This window comes from Xenopus tropicalis, chromosome 1 (assembly GCF_000004195.4).
Source record: "Xenopus tropicalis strain Nigerian chromosome 1, UCB_Xtro_10.0, whole genome shotgun sequence".
NCBI classification, from domain to species: Eukaryota; Metazoa; Chordata; class Amphibia; order Anura; family Pipidae; genus Xenopus; species Xenopus tropicalis.
Genome location: NC_030677.2, coordinates 181758532 through 181782113, shown reverse-complemented (window position 1 = coordinate 181782113; position 23582 = coordinate 181758532). Strand labels below are relative to the sequence as shown.

Below are 23582 nucleotides of genomic sequence, written 5' to 3'. Positions count from 1 at the left end.
TTAATTTTTAGTATGATGTAGAGAGTAATATTCTGAGACAATTTCCAATTGGTCTTCATTTTTTATTACTTAGTAGTTTCTTAGTTATTTTACGGTTTTACTTGTTTAGAAACTCTGCAGTTTGAAGTTTCAGCAGCTATTGGGTTGCTAGGGTCCAAATTACCTTAGCGATAGGAAGCAGTATGAATGAGAGGATAGTAAATGAATAGGAGAGGACGGTAAATGAAAACGAGAGAACCTGATTAAACAAAATGTTATAAGAAGTAACTAACAATAAAACTGCAGCCTCATAGAGCAATAGTTTTTTGGCTGCCGGGATCAGTGACCCCAATTTGAAAGGTGCAAAGAGTTAGAAGAAAAGGACAAATAGATCAAAAACTATAAGAAATAAATAATGAAGACCAATTGAAAAGATGCTTAGAATAGGCAATTCTATAACATACTAAAAGTTAACTTAAGGATGAACAACCCCTTTAAGCTTTTCTCCTCAGCTCTCCTAGCTGTACCAACTCACTTTATACTTCCTGGGCATTTAATTTACTCACAAACCCACCCCACACCTGATGATTTCGCAATCCCAGCACCTAAACTGGCTTTTCTAGCCTCAGTGAACACAGCCTTTGATATTCTTCATGTTTGCTCTGTATCAAAGAATTCTGGGAGATAAAGGTTCCCTTTAGAATCTTCTCAACCACTGTGCTTTGCTACAGGTAAGGGATCCTTTAGTCAGAAACCCATTATCCAGAAAGGTCAAAATTAGGGGAAGGCAATCTCCCATGCGCTCCATTTTAATCAAATAATTCAAAATGTTAAAAATGTAATTTTTTTCTGTAATAATAAAACAGTATCTTGTAATTGATCCCAACTAAGATATAATTCATCCTTATTGGAGACAAAACAATCCTATTGGGTTTAATGAATAATTACATTATTTTTTACTAGACTTCAGGTAGGAAGATTCAAATCACAGAAAGACCCCTTATCCGGTAAAACCCCAGATCCTGAAAATTCTGGATAACAGTATATTGTAAGCTCTACGGGGCAGGGACCTCCATCCTCTTGTGTCTTTGACTCTTAATTAATTGCAACTGTATTTATCTTGTATCTATCTGTATTTATTGTTGTACTTTGTATTTATCTATTATCTTAATAATCCTGTTTGTATTAATGTATTCTACTGTACAGTGCTGCGTACATAAGTAGCGCTTTATAAATAAATATATACATACATACATACATAACAGGTCCCATACCTGTATTACAACACAATTCTTACGTTTTACAGTGGACCATTAGAAAAAAAACATACCATGCAGGAAAGCATAAAATGGGGGGCATAAAATCAAGAACTAACTGAATTGGTGTAAAATGATATAAAATGTTTCAAGAAAAGTAACACAGGTATAACAGGGAACTAACTGGTGTTTTAAGGAAAATGCAGGAAATCCAGGATATGCACCCATTAAAATGCATAAAAAGGAGAGAAGGGGACTAGGGGGAAAAATGGAAAATCTTGAAAAAAAACCCATTAAATTTTGGGTATAAAATTGTAGTTTGACTGTATATATTTGCATATACACACATCTATGGCTTTATAAATTGTAATTTAACCATATTTAATATAGTTTAACTATTCAGCATATGCTATAAAAAGTACAATTATCCCCAAACATTGTTCTAGTGTGTTGTCAAAAATGATCCATTTTACTACAGGTACTGGACCAGTTATCCAGAAAGTTCCAAATTATGGGAATGCCATCTCCCATGCACTTCATAAAAAGAAAATAATTCTAAAAAATGATTTCTGTTTTCTCTGTAATAATAAAAGAGTACCTTGTGCTTGATCCCAACTAAGATATAATTAATCCTCATTGAAGGCAGAACAATCCTATTTGATTTACTGAATGTTTAAATAATTTTTCAGAAGACTTAAGATATGGAGATCCAAGTTATCTGGAAAACTGCAGGTCCCGAGCATTCTGGATAACAGGTCCCATACCTGCATTTGATCTGTTTGGCTAATTTCAATTTACATCAATCTTCAGCAGACTGTTCAATAGTTTTTTTCTCTCCATTCCTAACACAGTGAAATTAATTACTTCCATTCTACCTGCACAGTGTGCTTTATGTCTTACTGTCCCCTTATATAAGCACCCGGGGCCTTTCTTCATTTGGGGGCTGCTTGCCCTGCTCCAAGCCCAGGCCTGGGAGGCACAAGCTCTAAGGCAGAAACTCAAACACACTATCTCAAGGGGGATTTCATTTAAGTACTGCTCCTTGCCACATTCAATAACGATTGCTCATTTCTTGCACTCGCAGACAATAGCATGCAACGTGCTCCCTGCATGAATAACAGTTTGCAGAACTGAGAAACAGCTTATAAATCAATGTGGCTTTGAAAAACTCATTAAATATCAAATGCTTCCTATTGCCAAGCAAGTAAAACCTCTAATTAGTGACAGTTTTAGAATTTAAACCACAGTTTATTAGGATAAAAACTTTCAGACATCTAATATGTTGAAAATCACACCTCTACATTAATTATTATTATAGTGGCCAAAAATATACCAGAATAGTCATGGCAGTGATTTCTATTCCATTCACGTAACAAGAAAGTTTAAAAATGCCTACACAAATTATTAGCCTCTTTAATTCAGTGGAATCTTAAACAGGAAAGGTTCACAAAACAAAAATGATGGCATTTTAAATAAATATGCATTTTAGAAATGTTACAACATTTTTAATAGTAAAGAACATTTGAACATATTTGTAAATGCTTAAAGTAAGGTTTCATTAGGGGACATATACCCTATGTACAAACTAATGTCAAGTGCTCACAAGAGCAGTCCAGGCAATTAGACTTTACACTTTTTTTTTTTAAGATTTCATTATATCACACTGCCAATATAATAAACATATTGTTTTGTCAGGATGAGGGCAGGTAGAAAAGCAAAAGTTTAATTGAATTCCTGAAACAGGAAGTGCCTCCTGACACTTCCCTGCTTAGTTTTAAAAAGTGCAGGTTGACCCACAGGTCAGGTGGGTTCAGGAAACATCCACACAAGATTTGTGGGTCATGGGCGGCTTCAGGCTGAGCTCTTCCTTTTGCTCTCTCCAATGATCTTACTATGCCTGGCTTCCATCTCTGGCAACCTCTTATTTGTAGGTGTTTCCCTGCTCCACCCTGCGCCCTTCGTGACATCAGAGATGGGATGGGTTAGGTGCAGGTCTATTAATAGAGGTGGATTGCCAAGTTGGGTTGGGTGCAGGTTGACTTTTGTCAGCCCACACATCACTAATGAGCTGGGAACCATTAAGAGATGCTTCTTGTCAATTAAGCTTCTGCCGTTCATCCTGACCCTACTGTCAGTTGAACAGGAGGAGGCACTCAGGATACACCTTTATGGTATTAGCAATGCAAAAACAACTAATTATGAAAACTTTTAAAAGATATATGTAAATGTGCACCATTTGCTTCAAAAAACCTTCTACAATATTATAATATGATTAATATAAATATTCTTTCACTGCATATAAACATTTGAATCAAAATATCAACCAAAACCAACATGCTGTACAAACAGCAAAACAATGCAATAGCCCCCAAAAACTCCTTTTCATTCAGTGCTACCTAGTCGGAATACTGTATAAAGCCAAGTGACAGCAGGCAAAGGACTACGGTGTTCGTTGGGGAGCACACAAAAAAATAAATTCACAAGCAGGTTGTACAAATCCCACAACAGAAACAAAATATGTTCAGAATAACCCTTAGTGAATTAAAGATGCAAAAACGGGTAATGACTTACATAATCATGGAAGGCTTTTGCTTCACTCGAATGTTCGCAGGTTTCCCGTCTTTCTGGTGCTGCACAGTAAAGATCCCAAAATACACTGACAAATGGAAAGAGAATGCAATAATTAGTTATGGGGATATGCAGTCCCCACTTCCATATTCTAAGCAGCTTTAGCATCACATAGGCAGTATCTTTCAAAACAGAAATAAAGTGGTTTACTGTTAAGGTGCAAAGGTTGTACCAATCCAGAAAACCATATCACCCAATTAGAGAGTTAAACCTTTATTATTTTACCTGCAGTGGGCAATGAACTCAGGAAAAGTCATAGTATTCAAAAGGTCTTATCCACTGAAAGTCACTTACAAGAAAAGGGAATCACGCTGCCTACAGAATGCCACTGGGCAAATAAAAAAGTCCTGCTTGGACTGAGCACTGTAATGTTTAAGCTGTGCTCAAGAGAGAAGGTTAGGAGAAAAAAACATGTTTCTCCAGTGTACAGCTAGAGCAGAGTTTCTATGGAAACCAGCAATGCCACCTTTTCATTGGCTGCTAGCCTGGAGGGTGTGTTTGGAGTTATGAAGACCTGAGCATGCTCAATTAGCCAAGAGCCAACGTCAGTTCCTAATGGAGGGGGCAAGTTACCTTCTGTCTAGGGTCTTCCTAAACAACCTCCAATATGTTCAAACATTACTAGCATAAAATATGAAAAAAAAAAAAAAAAGCTAGCTGCAAAAATGCATTTATTGGCGATAATAACAATTTCCTTGCATGCAGGAGCTAATTTACCAACATTGGGGCTACACTGCTACAACATGTGAGCAGTTACTGTACAAGATGGAAAAATGTAAGCAGGAATCTAACTAGTTGCTACAGGTGCAATATAGCACTAAAGTTAGAAAGAGAGCCACTTGGCCTCAAAAGAACTAGGCATTTGCAAGAATAATTTGACCAAATGGTTATTTTTATTTTCACTTGAATGACTCACTGCTTAAAAAGCTTAGAAAAACGCAGGGAGATTTATTTTTAATATCATTTGAATACAATACATACCACCACCAAGAATGTAGAAATCCAGGGGGTTCTCCCAGTGTGATGTTTTTTTCCCATCTTATCTAAAGAGAAAGGTACATTTTTCAAGAATTAGAAAAACAAAACGTTTGTACCCAAAGAGAAACAGAATTCTTTCTCAGTTAACTTCCATGACATTTCATTCAATCCAAAATCAGTTTAACATGAAAACGAAAGGGATTTATACCTACAAAATATTAACACATCTGCCTCTGCATCATGATAAAGCGATTATGGGACATGTGGGGGACTGGGGAGAAGTGCCCCCATGAACTTGGGGTTTTTTCTCCTTTAGTTATACTACTGGTGGGTATCATTACTGATGCAAAAGGAGGTGGCCTGGCACGCACACAGTATATCAGGAGATATATACAGGTATAGGAACTGTTATCCAGAATGCTCAGGACCTTGGGATTTCTGAACAATGGATCTTCCATAATTTGGATCACCACACCTTAAGTCTGCTAAATATGTATTTAAACATTAAATAAACCCAACAGGATAGTTTTGTCTCCAGTAAGAATGAATTATATCTTGGAAGGGATCAAGTACATTGTACTGTTTATTAGAGAAAAAGGAAATCTTTAAAACAATTTAAATTATTTGATTAAAAGGGAGTGTATGGGAGATGGCCTTCCTTTCTGTATAATTGGTTTCCGGATAACAGATCACATACCTGTACGTACCTGAAGAAGTATAACTGACACAAGGCACAGAGTCCACTTTGCACTGCGCCATTTTGCCCCACTTAGCTTACCAGTGTTTGCCCAAACTCAACTGAGACATTATATCTTATAACAAACATTCTTTTCATTGGGAGGGTAGTTTAAATGTACGAATGTGCAAGACTCTGCACAGCCATCCATGATTACGCCAAAATCATAGTGGTCTGGGTTCTTGTTTATGTATTTACAATTACAGGCATGGGATCTGCTATCCAGAATGCTCAGGACCTGGGGTTTTCCAGATAAGAGATCTTTCCGCAGTTTGGATCTCCATGCTTTACGTTTACTAAAAAAATCATTGAAACATTAAATAAACCCAATAGAATTGTTTTGCATCCAATGAAGATAAATTATATCTTAGTTGGGATCAAGTAAAGGGTACGGTTTTACTATTACAGAGAAAAATAAAATCATCTCTAAAAATTAGAATCATTTGTTTAAAATCGAGTCTATGAACTCTCTGGATAACGGGATTCCGGGTAATGGATCCTATACTTGTACCAACAAAGCAGTAGTGCTTTTGTTGTTATAGCCAGTATAGTTATTATCATCACCCAGATCCTTTGCCTTTTAAGCTTGATTTTAATCACTTTCACAGAATCATTTTTTAATCTCAAATTATGTATTTTCAGCACTTCTACAAGAACTGTTGCACAACTCAAAAAGCGCGATGTGCCGTCCCCAGGGCTGTCCCATCTGCTGTGAAGCAAGAAAAACAAGCTGTAAGCAAAAGCTAAGGATGCATAATGAAATGAACTTGTTTGGATTATATCGGCGTACAGTGGCTTAGCAGGCAAAGCAATAACAGATTGCATCTGGAGAGCGCGCGCCATGGATAAATGATAGGTGACTGCTTCCATATTACCAGCTTGTTAACCTCCCCTGTATGCTCGATGCTGTGCAATCTGTTGCTAAGACCAAACCATGCTGGCTGAGCAGGTTACAAACAAAGCAAAGCCCAGGCAGCAAGTGGCTCTCAGTACACAAACATTGTATTGACACCAACAGAATGATTTCTCAGGATTTTATGAGTTTTAACAAATGTCTGTATGAGAAATTAAGCCTCCTGTGTGCATGCTGCTTCATGAGCTTTACTAATAGACAAGGCTTGATTGCAAACACACAATAAAAAAGGCAATATTCCCTCTATACAGCCAGTGACATTCCCCATAAAGGAGCACGGGGGGCACAGCTTAGGTGCACGTTACTTTGCTTAAACAAGAGCACGCACATTTCTGATTATTTAAATATTGTGGCTCATGGGTGAGAAAATATAAAATATAATTTGGAAAAATAAGAGATCTGTTTAAGTCAAACTTTGCCACTACCAATTAGGGATGTAATGAATCCATGATTCGGTTCAGCATTAGCCAAGATTCTGCCTTTTTCAGCAGGATTTGGTCGAATCCATGTTCCTTAAAATCACTTTTTGGCACATAAATATGGAAGTTGAACATTTTTAACCACAGTTCTGTTTAACCCTACCATCACCTAATGTGCATATGCAAATTATGATTCAGTCCCATGTTCAGCTGAATCTTTTACGAATGATAAGAGCAGGAGTCCCCAAACTTTTTAAACAGGAGGCCAGTTCATGGTTCCTTTAGACCAGTGCTGTCCAACATCTGCGGTGCCGAGGGCCGGAATTTCTTGCGCATACATGGTGGAGGGCCGCTAATGGAAGCCACTCCCCCCTTTTAAACCACACCCATTTTATCACAATGGTGGTAGTGCAGCAAAAACCCAAATGCTTGGTCCTCACTGCAGGGATATCAACCATCATTCATACGTGAAAGAATTATATTAGGTCATATTAAGACACACCCTAAAATCCATATGACTTCCCCTCCCCTATGGATAGCACAGCAACCCCCAGTACATAATTACACACCTTAGGGACCATTTAATGGCTATTTCCAACTGCTAACAAACTCCCACAACAAACCCCTGCCAGGTTCACCTCCCACAGGCACCATAGGGCAAGCAGAGTATGGCACACACAGGCACCATAGGGCAAGCAGAGTATGGCACACACAGGCAGCATAGGGTAGAAAGAGTATGGCACACACAGGCAGCACTCTGCCTGTCCTACCCTGCCTGTGTGTGCCATACTCTGACTGCCATATGCTGCCTGTGTGTGCCATACTCTGCCCTACCCTGCCTGTGTGTGCCATACTCTGCCCTACCCTGCCTGTGTGTCCTACCCTGCCTGTGTGTCCTGTCCTATGCTGCCTGTTTGTGCCATACCCTCCCTGCCCTATGCTGCCTATGTGCCATACTCTGCCTACCCTATGCTGCCTGTGTGTGCCATATCCTCCCTGCCCTATGCTGCCTATGTGCCATACACACAGGCAGCATAGTTCAGGCAGTACATATAATGTCTGAGGTGTGAACAGACAAACAATATGGGTGATTACAGACTGAGCCTGAGGTGTGAACACTGCAGTGGGTAAACAATGCATAGATTCAAAGGTGTGAACAGTACAGGGGATTACATGTTTAAACAATACAGAGGGATTACAGCCTGAATCTGAGGTGAGAACCATGCAGGGGGGGGCAGTTAATCTCAGTACTGATTCCATTTAAAGCTTATACAAGAGTAAACCATCAAAGCAGCCAGACAGGTGGGGGGCCACACAGAGGGGGGTCGCCAGTTGGACAGCACTGCTTTAGACTGTTGGGGGGGGCCGGATTATATTTGGTCCTCAAACTACGGCCCCGGCCCCCGCTGTGTCCTCATCCCTGGCTACTACCCGTCTGCCTGTCACGTCACTGCGCCACACAGGGCGACTATAATGAGGCTGGACGCAACGCGCTGGAGCGGAGGTCCACGCTAAGACAGAGAGGTAACAGCAAAGGGTAAGGCTACAGCGGGACCGGGGGCCGGGTAAATTAGCGCCCGCCAGCGGGTCAGGTACCCGCGGCTTACCCAGAAGAAAAGCCGGTACTCTACGGGTAGATTTCGGGCAAGTCTTATCAATAATTCTTATCTTAGATTATAATACCTATATCATCAATATTTTATTCCTTTAAACAATTTTTCTTTCAACATTTTTTTCTACCCCATCCACTTATAATGACGTCATTTCTGGTCTGTAGCAACAGCACTTCCTGTTTTATTGTGGCCATCAGGTGGCGGATCGGGTTGCATATAAGACAGTTGTGGGTTGGGTTGTGTGGTGCTTGTGTAGAGTAAAAATGTGTGTTGCAGGTCCAGGCTTCAAGAATTGGTTCTATACAGAAATTCTCTTATCTAATCACCTTCATCACCATTTTTACCCAGTTCTGTCTTACCAGGGGTACATGCAGAATACATCAGCATGTTACTAAGCAGTCCATATTGGAAATATACACTTCCACAAAGCTGTGGTTCTTGAGTGCAATTATAGTCTTTTGTAAAGTGAGGTTGCCATGAAACTCAGAAATAAAAGCCTTCAATATGGCTGCAATTGTAAGCAAGCATACACCTTAACCTAAAACCATTGGTTTAAACATATGGGCAAAATAAATGACCTTCTTTGTATTATGTAAAGGGGATGTAAAGTATTTTTTTTTTTTTAAAGTGCATGTATAGATAATTAACACTAAAATTAAACAACTTTGTAATATATGTCTGTTAAAACTTTTGTACCTGCTCTGAGGCACAGCCGATGGTTTCTTCAGCTTTCTCTCCTCCCTCGATTGTAATTCCCCTTGAAGTTCAGCAGCCACCGGCTATCCTGGTGCTCTGAGGGGCAGCAATTCTTAAACAAGTATGAAGCTATGTGAGGGTTAAGCCACTCTTGACCCCTATCAGTTGTTATCGGCAGTTAAACATTGGAGAGGCAGCCAGCCTCTACTGAATTTCAAGGGGAATCCTGATCAAGGAAGAGTTTTAATCCACATTTATTACACAGTTGTTTCATTTAATGTAAAAACCTATACATGCACTTTTAAAAAAGGAGTTTCCATCCCCTTTAAATTAGATCTAACCTTGGTTATGAACAGGCAGTGTCAGTAAGCACAACTTTACACAGGGTAGAGTGCATACAATTATTATTACACCTAAATAACATGATGATGAGATGATGAGAATGTTGCAAAAAACACAGCTTGTGCTTGCAGCTGCTTTCTTATCATGTAAAAGCAACTAGTATCGTTTGAACTAGTGATAAGTAGGTCAAAACCCTCTACTTCTCAACTTGCACCCAACCCATAATGAAGTCACCTTCAACTTTATGACCCCCCCACCTGACTCCCCTCTGGCATATATGGTTAGAGCCATGGACCCAGCTTGAAATTTGGCCAACCTCCCAAAAGTCACAGTGTGGGCCTGAAGCTACCCATTCTGCAGGTAAACACATTGTCTCAACACATTTATCACTATTTTAAGCCACTTATCTCCATAAATTGACATAGAAATGCTAATAAAGAACCAAGCTATGTAATCTGGTACTGTTACCGTATGTACAATTACTTACCTCTGACAAAAATGTCTGGGCAGATTTCTGTGCGCCAACGTGCAACAGGTATTCATATACATACAATGCTAACCTGCAAAATAACAAAAAAAGTCACGTTAGTAACACACCGAGGCAGGCAGAACAGAATACAGTCACACAGACTCTAAGTGGTAATATGCATCGCAGAGGGGTTCTTGCTTGAGAGTTGTATATGGGACATTAGACAGTTACCAACTGTGTTCATTAGTGAGTGTAATCATATATACCTAGGAACCAAAGGATCAAATAAATAACAGGGAAAATGTAAATGTTTAAATGCTCTTTAAGTATAAAAATTATCCTGCAATGCTATCTGCCATTCATTCTGAGATTATATAAAGATTATATTTTTTAATAAAAGGACAAATTAAATCTTCAAGTCTTCATGCATGGCTTCTCTACAATCGCTCCCTAGCAGGCCCAGTCCAGCCCCCTAATTTTGACTGCTTACATTCTTGGTATTCTCCCAATTTAAGGAAAACATGGTGATTTGCACAACTTTTGCACACCCATTTATATTTAAAAGCGATTTCTTTTCAAAGTCCTCAAAGTTAATGCAAGTTAATGATCAGAACTTCCCCGTGAGCCAACAAGCCTCCATCATAAAAAATTTTTCATGCCGGGTACAACATGGTTATGGTTAAAAAAAAAAAAAAAAAAAAAATGTATTTACAAATGTCACATAATTTGTTACACAGTCAGAATGCACGTTACAAGCACTGTAACAAATAACAAAAGCAATTTATAATAAGGGCTCCCAATTTATTAACTTACATTGACACATAGGCGTGGGAATGGACTTAATGCTTATATACATAGCTGTGTGTGTCTGCTTTTTTCATAAATTTCAATAGAAGAACAAAACATAATGTGACCACTAGATGGTAATGTGGGAATGAAGCCTAAGGAGAATGCCTCAGCAGAGTCAGGGGTAACGGCTACTTACCCTCAAATGGATCAGTGTAAACATAAAAAAAATATTTGCAATGAACAGTAAGCTACATGCAAGTAGATTAAATGAACCACCAAGGATGCCTAGAATGCAATTATACATTAGTTTTAATAACCAAATTGATCCAAGCCATTCAGGCACAGATTATTTGGCCGATACTTCCTATTTAAGGATGCCTTGCTGGGCACGTTGTTACACTATGTTGCCCTATGGGTCTTAAAGTTTTGCTAACTGTATGATCACTGGGTATCTGTTTCCCTTAAGCACTTTCTATTAATACAGTGGGGGTGTGGAAGATAAAAACCTCACTGAAAGGCTTGTTAGAACGGTATCTAATAAAGACCTGAAGCCACCCCTACCCATAGTAAGGCATTAAAAATGTATAAGACAGAAGTGCTGAAGCAGCAGCAATAAGCACAGCCAGAGGGAAGAGAAATAAAAATATAGAACATATTGCAGCATTAGCAATATACTTGTGGAGCACAATGCTTACCAGAAAGGCAGGGAATGACAGGAACACACATTGTGGCAAGGCTACATATGTAATGGGTCCTTGAGTCTCATCCTATTCTAACCACTATATAAGCAACTGTTGGCACTAATGGCAAATAGCTCCTAGGGTTAGGGCTGAACACCACCAGAGTAGTGTTCTATAAATGAAGCAAACTTTGCCAGGACTAGTAACCCACAGCAACTAAATGAGTATTTCCAAACTTTTGACCTGTAATGTTTGTTATTAATAATAACGTCAAGGAATGACTTGATATTAATTAGCTGTGACCTGCAAGGGTCTTTAAAGGGGTCCCCCCCAAAAAAAGATTTTTATGCAAAATAAGAAGTTGGTAAAATTCTAAGCAACTTCCCAATTCATTATATGTATTTATTCATTCCCAATTAATTAATTATATTATATATATATATATATATAGAAAATGCATGCAAGTAGGCACTCACGTTTGTCTAAGTCATGCCTGGGTGCAGTATAATAAAGAAGTAGCACAGTCCAAAATAGATGCCGCACTCACAGGGCATCTATTTCGGAATATATATATATATATATATATATATATATATAGAAGTCCAAGAATTTGGTGCACACCAGGATATTTTTTAAAAATTAAAACGTTACTTTTATTTAAACATGCTGTTAAAACAGGCCCACGTTTCGGTCTCCTCCTAAGACCATTATCAAGACTTGATAATGGTCTTAGGAGGAGACCGAAACGTGGGCCTGTTTTAACAGCATGTTTAAATAAAAGTAACGTTTTAATTTTTTTTTTGTGTATATTTTTTTTAAAAAATATACACATATGAGCAGAACAAAGTGTGCCATTACTTGTGTGATATAATAAACAGCACAAGGTTGAACAATGCACTACACAGAGGACAGAAACCCTGTTTCTCAGATGGGAACAAACACAACCCTAGCGGCAAGTGACAATAACACCTTTAAACGTACGAGTACAGATACAGTGAATATATTACCTTTGATTACAAAATTACAGCTGATTACACACTACAGGTGCAGGCTATGCAAATGTATTTCTAGACATTATTCTACATGCAAATAACATAATCATAGACGTGAGAACTGGTTAAGCAATTTAAAAGGTCAGGCCACCGGGAGGAAAACATGGCCTAGAACTGCGGCAGTATAAATAAAATGCCAACTTCCATTGCACCCAACTGCTCATTTGCACAAGCTTTGTTTCCATACAGTCTAATTTCAATTATAAGGGGTAACCCAAACGCATTAGAGGGTTGGGCAATGAGCTTTCAAAATAGTGTCTCTACATACTCCACCACTCTGGTAGAATTTAGGCGTCACCCACACATAAGCTGTATAATAAAAGTAATGGGGATTTTACAACCTATAAACTCTTACAGTGAGGCTAAAAAAATCAGAATAACCCAAAAATGGCCTGCAAGTCTTTGGCCCAACAGTATATCCCCTTTATTGCACCCAAGCCAGAACAAAAGGGAAATGTTTGTCGAGGAGCCTGTTAATAAGGGACACATACAGAGCAGGGTTTGGTTTGGTTGGAATATCTGTGGCTATTAATGGCATTGGGAACACTGAACTGAGGTCACACAGAGACCATGGAAATTAAAAAAAAACAAAAACATTTTCAGATACATATTTAACTATAGAAGATATCAGTAAAGTATACGATTAATTAACATGCAATAGGAAAAACCAATAACTGGCAAGGCAGCCTTTCGGCTTTTTAAAAAATTCATTATTAATATTATACCTTATGGTCCCACTGAAACCCTTAGAAAGCCAAGAGTGCAGTGATTACAATTACTGCTATAACAATTATATAGAGCAATTTGAAAAAAATGTATGTCTCAACCAATCAGCCATATTTTATAAATATATGTATACAACAAACCTGTTATACCTGTTAGATTATCTTCAGTATACTGCTGTATAAGAAACTGTATAATACCTACACAGATACATAAATATCCCACCCAAACACACATGATCAGCAAAAGGATTGGGGGAGGGGGTGACGGCCAGGGTCCTTTCACAGAGAAAATCACATAGGGCCCCTCTATTGGCACACGCTTCCAATTAACAGGGCTGGGTTACATTAAAGGAGAAGACCTCTAATCCTGTAGGCAATAATGAATAATATATGGTGTTGATTTCATTTTTGTCTAAAAATTAATACTATCTGTAAAAATGGCCCCTTTATTGGAAATACCTATAGATCCTTTCAGGTTTCTGCCAGCGTTTCAAATAAGGGGTGGGTGTGTCTTAACGTTCCCTGCCAGAAGCACAGTAGGAGGTGGATAGCCAATCACCGCCCTGCAGTCACACAAGCAAAGACAGGCTTCAGTCCCCTATCAGGTCAGTCTAGCTGCTAATTGGTTCATATACAACAGTGCAGAGTGCCGCCGCCCCCCCTGCACAACCTGGGAAAGGAGGGAACAGGAAGAGGAACAGATAGGCAGAACTAGTGGTTTTTTGGAGAGATTTTCAATAAATCAGCACAAAACACAACTTGTTAAAGCACATTTCTTTTATGTTTAGAGGAGTACAATTTACTGGCACAATATTGTTTTTTACGCAATATGTCCCCTTTAAAATTAACTTTTAGTATATTATTGACATTACTACGTGCCTCAGGCACAACATTGCTCACTGAGGGATATCAGACTGACTACACTGCAGGCCAACAGATATCTTGGTGTGCCGTGACATAATAATTCCTAAAACATGTCAGTGACATCTACCTACTATCTATGGTGTCCTAGTTATGCAGGCATTTTCCACCTTGAATTCCCTTTTTATTTTTTAAGTAAAAAGACAGTACAGGTATGTGACCCCTTATCCGGAAACCCATTATCCAGAAAGATCCCAATTACAGAAAGGTCATCTCCCATAGACTCCATTTTATTCAAATAATTCACATCTTTAAAAATATGATTTCCTTTTTCTCTGTAATAATAAAACAGTACCTTGTACTTGATCCCAACTAAGATATCATTAATCCTTATTGGAGCCAAAACAATCCTATTGGGTTTAACTACTGTTTAAATTATTTTTTCAGTAAACTTAAGGTAAGAGATCCGAATTACGGAAAGACCCCTTATCCGGAAAACCCCAGGTCCAGAGCATTCTGGGTAACAGGTCCCATACCCGTACCTTGTATTTTATAACAAAGCTGCATAAATTCATGGTCATTGCAATCCTATTTTTTAGGCACAATTTTTCACATTCAAGAAAGACCCCCCCCCCCCAAAAAAAATACCCTGTGCCAAAATTTCCACATATTAAATTCCACACCTGTACTTTATACTACAGCTCGAAAATAAAGTAAATAGTTGCTTCTGTTATCAATACACCTTTCCTCATAGACAAAGTTTTGGATACAATAAGACAATGCTCACCCACCAACCTTCTAGCAGGAGAGAGCCCTGCATCTTAGTAAACAAATGAACATACTAATGGTATTTGCAAAGAAGTCCAAGTATGCTCCACAGTCACTACAGATTGTACTGACTGAAGGATAGTAATACCTACATTTATATATTGAACCAAATATTTGATTAATATTATTAAAGAACCATCAACATATTTCACAGTGCTTTACGATAGATGTTGTTCGGTGTATAGTTGCATGCAAACTACAGACAATATACAAATAATAACAGGTACAGGAGATAAAGGGGGGGTATAAAAAGGGGATGAGTGTGATATGTAAATGCATGTTTGGAAACACATGACTAACCCACCCCTCCCCATGGCACTCACAGATTGATTTTATGTCCACTCATGATTTACAACTAACAGTCTCCTAGCAGAATCATAACAACACACATTTCCCGAAAGAGTATAAAACTCTTTCGATGGAGGTACTTTAAATGGAAGGAAAGGTTAAATCATGGGGGGGATGGTGCCAAATGTTAGGTATTAGTTATTTTAATTGCTTACCCGATACCCTAGGCTGGTGTTCCTGTTAGCAGAAAACTGCACTGGCCTGGGGAATTCTAAGCGAGCACCACAGGGCGATCTCCTTCCTGCCTTGCAACAAGTGCACAAGCCTTTTCAGTCTACTGTGCACGAATCGGCCATTGAAGAAAGAAGAAGCAGAAGAAATAACTGCTCCAGGGTACTTGCTTAGAAGTACCCCGACCAGGTGCAGTTTTCTGCCGACAGGAGCTCCAGCTTCAAAATATCTTTCGCAATGAGTCATTGCAATACCGGCCGAGGGTGCTCTAGCGAGACATATGCCTGCCATCTTATTATTATATAATATGAGGTGACATTTCAGCACAGGTACAGGTATGGCTGAGGAGCACCATTCACATTCCCCTTTAAACTGATATCAAAAGAATGATGGTAAAGCTTATGGCTTTTACAGGATATACCCTCTCTGCATACTCCTTTATACTGTATGTGTAGCTACCATACTCCCTCAGATTACATATTATTCATAAACTCTAACAGAAAAACCAACAACCATCTAGTACTGTTATATTCCCAGTCAGGAGTTTCCTAGCATGCTAATAGCCCATACCTGGCTCCCATTATCCAGTGTAAATGCCTGGAAACTAGGCAAACACTTGAACATAAACCAAATGTCTATAAAAATAGGCACACACCAGCATGCCATAAATACAATTTCCCGGTTCTTAAACGTGCCCATTATAGAGATCAATTAAATCTTAACTTGATTGTATTGGTTATTTTAGCATAATGTATTAACTGCAGTTCATTCTTGTTCCTCTGCAGTTACAGGCAGATAATGTTTCTGCCAGCCAAAATCCTTTTAATTTAAAGTTTGGAGATACCTTCAATTGTTAAAGGAGAAGGAAAGGTAAAAACTAAGTAAGCTTTATCAGAAAGCTCTATGTAAATACAGCCATAAGCGCTCACAGAAACACTGCACTGAGTCCTCTATCAAAAGAAACACTGGATTTCTTGTTTCCTTTTTTGGGAACATGTTCTTCGGTATTAGACTTCCTCTCTTTTAGGGCTCCTTCAGGTTTGGGGCTTGAGTCTACTCAGTTCTCTCCTCTCTCCCTCCCTTCTCCTGCTCTCCCCTCCCATAAGAATGCACAAGAACTCATTCCTTCCTTGCTTAGGAATGTGTGATCTGAGCTTCCAATGGCTATAACGGCAGCAGGAAGCTACCAAGACCAAGCTAAAATGGCAGCTGCTTTCAGAGGGAGCTTTTAGGGCTCTTTACTCAGGTATAGTAAAGCTTTCTGCTTATAAATATAGCGTTCTAGGTGGCACTAATGTGGCAATCTGTTGGCAGTAAATGCCAAAATGACTTTCCTTCTCCTTTAAGGCAACAACAGGTATATGATTTATGATACAGGTATTTTACTAAAGAGTAGCCCAGTTGGCCACGGTAAATGCATTAAAATAATTATATTGCCCTTCAAATATAAGCATTTTGTTTGGTACTAGCCAAAAATAAGTTTTTATGTTGTTACTTACAAATCCTCTGCCACTTACAACAGCACTTCTCATAATTAAACATTGGCAAGATAACATCTCATAAACACAGATGCCAGCCCTCGGAATTCTTCCTGCACAAACAAGTCATTATCCCACAGCACCTAGAATAGTACTTCCCAATGCTCTTATCACTAACAGGCTTGCGAAGGGGCCCCACAAACACCTCCTGCACTGCAGCTTCCATAGTTGGAGACTTAAGCCTGCTACTCAGTTAGCATTGCCTTCGCTTTTTCTATCTCCAAGCTGGGGCCCTCGGATATTAACACTCAATAATTGATTCCCCCATTTATGCTAAAAAGTTTCTGCGTGATATGGAAATGATTAATAGAACCCTGCTAACAGCCTGCAGCACTTGTGCAGGACCTTTTGCAACTTGGGTAGAATAGCTGCAAGTTTAGGTTCAGTGGAATATGATAAAATACAGCATGACATATTATGCTTTACACCAAGGCATAGTTGAAAAGTGAGAAAATCTGTTTCTCAACAAATTCCAAAATCAGTTCCAAAAATGGCATTTTTACTTAAAACATAATTTGGTACACATAGGAGTAAATATGCCCTTTAGTTATCTGTATTTAGAGCTGAATGACATAAGAGCTTTTGTTGGATGTCTTTTTTAACAAATTGCAGTTGGATGGAGTCGGACTTCCCCTCCACAACCACATTTAAAAATATTACATCCTCCCTTCCCCCTCCCCAACCACATAAAGCAATCCCCCATTGGCTGCTCACTTCCTCCGTACGTGGGCTTTAAATGGAGAATAGCACAGTGGGGTTGGAGAGACCATGTCATTATATCTAGTACAGGGGGCCTCCATTGGTTCCCAGTTCAGCAATCAATGCAGAGGAGCCACAACACCAGATATGACTAGGCAGAAGTGGTGGCTGTCAAGCCCACTAAATCCCAAATACTGGAGAAGGGAAAGGGGTCGAGTTTTAAAAGTGGTTAAAGAGGACCTGTCACCCTAAGAAATAATTCCAAATTGTTTTCTATTGTGTTTGTCAAGTAAAATAACCTTCACTTACACTATAAAAATTATATTAATCTTATTTTCTTTAGCCTTGGAATTCACAATTGCAGCAAGAAGACTGTTATTGCACTATTACGGCAACCTTTGTATCCTGCCAAAATCTTGTTTCTGTGCCAGTATGGGGGGACCTGGTGCCCATGTCCATGCACTGGTTACGAAATTAGATGGTAAGGAGGGAGGGGGAATGTGAGGAGGGCAGCAACATCTAAGAAGTTCTGAATTCAAAGTGAAAGTAACTGTCTGCCCCGCCTCTATGCCTTAGGCATGATTGACAGCTGGGATTTTTAAATGCTTTTATAATGGGTATGGATGTGTTAATAAAAAAATGAGTATGGGTTTCATGTTTAATTTGAAAAGGACTTTTATTATACAGCTTTTTATGCCTGGGTGACAGGTCCACTTTAAGGGGGTCCCTTGTCCTTTAGGGCAATAGAATACAGGACATTTATCACCCACTGTAAATTTACACTAGCATGGGCAACAAAACATTTTCTTGTTTTAGTCCCGCCAGCAGTAACCTCAATGACCAATGAGAAACATAATGTCTCTTATGCGTTCTAAAGGAAAACTTGGCGCACTAGGAAACTTCGGGCTACTTTGCAACACGTATGTTTTCCTACTAGCGATTCACATTACAGTCCTTGGGAAGTACGCCCCCAGTAGCCCTTAAAATCTGACCTGTAAAAACTACATAACATTTGTGATCATTAAGATAAAGATAAACAGGAATTTGTTGCTTATTGAAAATCACAGACTGCTTAATGCAGAGAAGAACAAGTATTAGCCACCCTCTGACTGATGGGATTTTACATTACAGCACAAAGGATCACATGTGGCATTTTTGGTGAGACACACAAGCCTATCTTGTGAATAAAAAGGCAGAAATTAATAAAATTTCTAATAAAAATAATTATGCATGCTTAGCTTTTAAGGCGCATAACCAGCAAACAAACTATTAAAGGGAAACTACTCACAAAACATTGCAGGTCTTTAAAGGGAACCTGTCACCCAGATATAAAAACCTGTATAATAAAAGTCCTTTTCAAATTAAACATGAAAAATAAATTCCTTGTTTATTAACAGATCGATTATTAACAGATTGTTTCTCCTACTCCCATGTAACTGGAGGGGTCCCAAGCCGGACTTGGATTTCTTACTATCAAGATATTCTGATATCTATTGGGAGCTGCTATCTTGCTCCCTTCCCAATATTCTGCTGATTGGTTGCTGGGAGGGAAACAGAGGAGGTAGATATCACTCCAACTTTGTAGCTCAGAAGTAAAGTGTGACTGAAGTTTATCAGAGCACAGGTCACATGGCTGTGGCACCATGGGAACTAAAGAATATGTCTAGCCCCATGTGAAATTTCAATATTAAATATAAATTAAATTTCAATGCAGGATTCTGCTGGAGAAGCTCTATTATGCGTTTTGAAAAAAACATGTTTTCCCATGGCGGTATTCCTTTAAAAAAATAGTATAACATAAAACTGCCCATATCTAAAACATTGTTTTATATAAACAAAATGATTTAATAAAAGACATCCATATTGATCACTACATACCCCTGTCATATATATGTCATAACAGAAACTGCCATTTTAAGACACGGAGCTCGCAGTGGCTTCATCAGTCAATCAAGGGACACGGCTGTGTCTTACTAACACACTTCCTCCTATTACAGTGAAAGATGCAATGTTTCCTGTGAGGTGATTAGTTAGTGACACACACAGAACAACAAAATGGTGGTTCAGTGTAAAAGGGAAATCATAACGGATATGAATATCCCAGCTAAATTAGGCTACCTCTAAAGATTTAAATTATCTTGTTGGTTACATTTTGTTCAGATAAGGCCCTAGGCACAGGCCCTTGGGTGCCTATATAACAATAGTGATGTGGGGGCCAGGCTGACCTCGGCACATAACTTGCGGGTCGGTGGCAGGTCCAGGTTGAGCTCTCCCTGCCAGCGACCTAACACTGCCGGCCTGCACTTTTCGGCTTCTGGATTTATAGGCGCAAGTCTATATTTACAGGGCAGAAGCCAGGTCGTGTAGGGTTCTGGTCTAAATTTTCTTGACCCGCACATCACTACTGCACACCAGCCTAAAGTTTCTGATTCTCTATAACAGTAACAAGTAAGGCCTTCACAGTTCAGCACAGGAGGTCTTTTTGTTTTTGAGTGTCAGTGACTCTGCACATGCTCAGCGTGCTCTAAACAGCTGTTGAGAAGCTAAGTTTAGGGGTTGTCGCAAATCATTAAGTAGAAAATGAGGTGGACATGTCATAGAAGTGGATGTTAGAGGACTGATTATTAAATTCTAGTGCAAATTTAATTGGTTTCTCATTTAGGGAGAATTGGAATTAATTACTAATCAGCCTTGTATACTGACGTCTATATTCTGTATATACAGTGTACTATGAACTGCTAGTTACACTGCTGCCTTATAAACCCACACATACAAAAATACTGTGCTCCTTTTGCTTTAAGTAGTTGGGATTCGTCCATTCGTAGAGATTTCCCGCAGCACTGACTATCTGACTCACTTACTGACCCAATAAATACATTTACCAGCATTCTTTTACACAACCAGTTAGAAAACCCAGCAAATATACTCTATAGTCCATTTAGCGTTACCATTTCCAGTCAGAGACAGTAAGCTCTAGGCCACATATTATAGGTCTAAATCTCATATTACTAATATGATGAATTGAACTAAATTGTTCAATAGTCCATATAGTATGCCTATATTGCTATTAGTGATTTTATGGAATATGTCATTTAAATTTTCCAGTGATGCTCCAAATCATTTTGTATGACTCTGTTACCAAGTCAATAACTGAAACAAGAACTAATCCCTACAATGAACTGACAATTATACAGTGTAGTACAGGTATGGGATCCCTTATCCGGAAACCCGTTATCCAAAAAGCTGCAAATTACGGAAAGCCCGTCTCCCATCAACTCCATTTTAATCAAATAATTTTGAATTTTAAAATGGATTTCCTTTTTCTCTGTAATAATAAAACAGAACCTTGTAATTGATCCCACCTAAGATATAAATAATCCTTATTGGCTGCAAAACAATCCTATTGGATTTAATTAATGTTTTATTGATTTTTTAGTAGACTAGGTATGGAGATTCAAATTACGGAAAGACCCCTTATCCGGAATACCCTTGGTCCCGAGCATTCTGAATAATGGGTCCTATACCTGTACTGAAAATTCAATCATATCTTATTTATCGTGTCCAATTGGGCCAACTAATTTCCCAACTAACTGGGACTCCTAGATTTCTGGAACAATGCAACAAACTGGAGCCTAGCTACAAAAAACATCAGCTGCACCTCAGGTGTCAGGCTCATCCTGAAGACTGACATAGGGGTGGGCTCTTTTAGACTGTAAGCTCTTTAGAGCAGGGCCCTCTTTATCTCTTATATCTGTAAATTTTTGCATGTAATCTGCTTAATGTATACTTTAATGTATGCTCCCAGCTAATATACAGCATGGTATGGGTATGGGTTCTATTAGGCTGCAACTCTGGTGGGGGAAACAATATGGGGGGGGGGGGGGTAGGTGCCCTTTAAAGTTCAGCTTTTCCCTTTACTGCACATTCAAACCGACACAAAAAAAAGATGGAGCAGGAAGAGGCTCGGTCTGCAGGGCTCACATACCGACCCAGGGTATCAGGTAAGTAAATATATTCACTGGGGGGTGCCTAAATTTTATCCTTCAGTGTATTCAAACTCTCCTTCTCCTTTAATCCTGCATGTTGGTTCACACTGATTGTTCTGCTCCTACTTTGATTAACAGAGAATGCCCTGCCCATCCAGTAGCACAAGCACAGATTTGTGGCATCTACACGCCTAGAAAAAAAACAGCTGTAAATGCTGTAAACTATATTTGTAGCTGTCAGATTCACTTTAAAAGAAATGTTCCTGGAGAAGCTGGAAGCAGAATATAAACTCATATGAGTCTTACCAGAACCACACACACCACAAAGTCAGCTTACACTATCTGGCAACCTGCATCCCTTTAATTTATGCAAATAAAATAGCAGAATTTACAATCAGACTTTAAAGTTGCACTTCACAGATATCTGAACACACAGGCGCTTCACAAGAACCAAGGTATTATTACTGGAAGAATAAAAATCTACAATTCACATCTTAGTGAGCAATTCCTGTGATTTTTTGAGGGATGAAAACAAATATTTTCACATATTAATGGATTCACGGCTTAGATAATCTGCAGCAAGAAGTTACTTTTATTTGTCTATGAAGATTTATGGGAGAAGGGCTTGAGTTAGGGGGTGACTTCCTGGCAATGCAGAAAGACTGGGGCCATCTATTAAAGGGGATAATCCAAAAATCAAGGATGCCCAACAAGGGCAGCCAGGGCTACATTGGGCCCGTCATATTTTAGGCTCAGGAGTTTTTATTTCTCCCCTTTTTTACCCCTGGGCAAGCAATGCAACACATGGGCACTGACACTCTATGCCACATCCCCAAGATGGTGGTAGCCCTTTATCTAACCTGCACCCCTCCAGCATTACAACTCCCAACATTCATACATATACCTTTAAAAAACAAACTATATACAGTTATGGGATCTATTATCTAGTATGTCTGGGATCTAGATAAGTAGTCTTTCTGCATTTTGGCTCACATACCATAAAGTTACTAAAAAATATTTTAATACCCAATAGGATTGTTTTGCCACCAACATAGATTTATACAGCTTAGTCGACTACAAGGTACAGTTTTATTATTACAGAGGAAAAGGTACAGTTTTATTATTACAGAGAAAAAGGAAAACATAAAAAAAAAAAAAAGTTATATGCTTAAAATGGACTCTATGGGAAACCGCATTTCTGTATTTCAGAGCCTGGAGCTGGATAACAGACCTCATACCTATACTAAAAATATCAAATAATAGTTACACAATATAATATTGTCCTTTGTACTTTTGTCTGCGCCCCCAGAGGCCCCTGTGATGCTGAAGCCCCAGTGAAAAAATACTTTCTGCCCTACCCTATGAGAGCAGTGCAGTCAGAACTCATTAGGAAGGCCTAAGATCAGCCTCGCAGTATCAGCTAACCTGACACCTCTCCCTGTGCTCATTCAAATTTTGCCTTTCTTACTAGGCAGTTCTACCACCCATGAATGGGTAATGGCTCCTGATAAAATGGACCATAGTGTGTCTGAACAGGATAGGGATATTAAATTGTAAGCTCCACTGGGACAGGGACTGACATAACTTTTGTAAAATCTCTGTAAAGTGCTGCAGAATATATCTGTGCTAGATAAATAAAGGATAAGAAAAATGTTCCTTCTGCCACCCAGCAGTGTGCATCTCTAATCCCAGACAAAACATATCACGCTGTAATATGAATTTATGGCTTTTGCACAATAGCCTGCTAACACTATTGACCCAATATCAGACTCAAGTTACTTTGCTTTCCTATTAATCTTAGATACAGAGGAGATTTATTGGGCCTAAGTCTACAATGTTCTTATAGTAAAGCCCCTAAGTCATTCTGTAAGATAAT

At 38.9% G+C, this 23582-nt stretch overlaps 1 protein-coding gene across 5 annotated transcripts in view; it reads right to left on the bottom strand.

Annotated features, from left to right (window-relative positions):
- Positions 1 to 23582, bottom strand: part of ssbp2 (single-stranded DNA binding protein 2) — a 102449-nt gene that overhangs the window by 63317 nt on the left and 15550 nt on the right. For all 5 annotated transcript variants that reach the window (XM_031896282.1, XM_018091358.2, XM_018091362.2 and 2 more), the window contains 3 exon segments: positions 10048 to 10120; positions 4845 to 4906; positions 3807 to 3891 (listed from right to left, as the gene is read on the bottom strand). In XM_031896282.1, the coding sequence (XP_031752142.1) occupies positions 3807 to 3891; positions 4845 to 4906; positions 10048 to 10120 (220 nt within the window).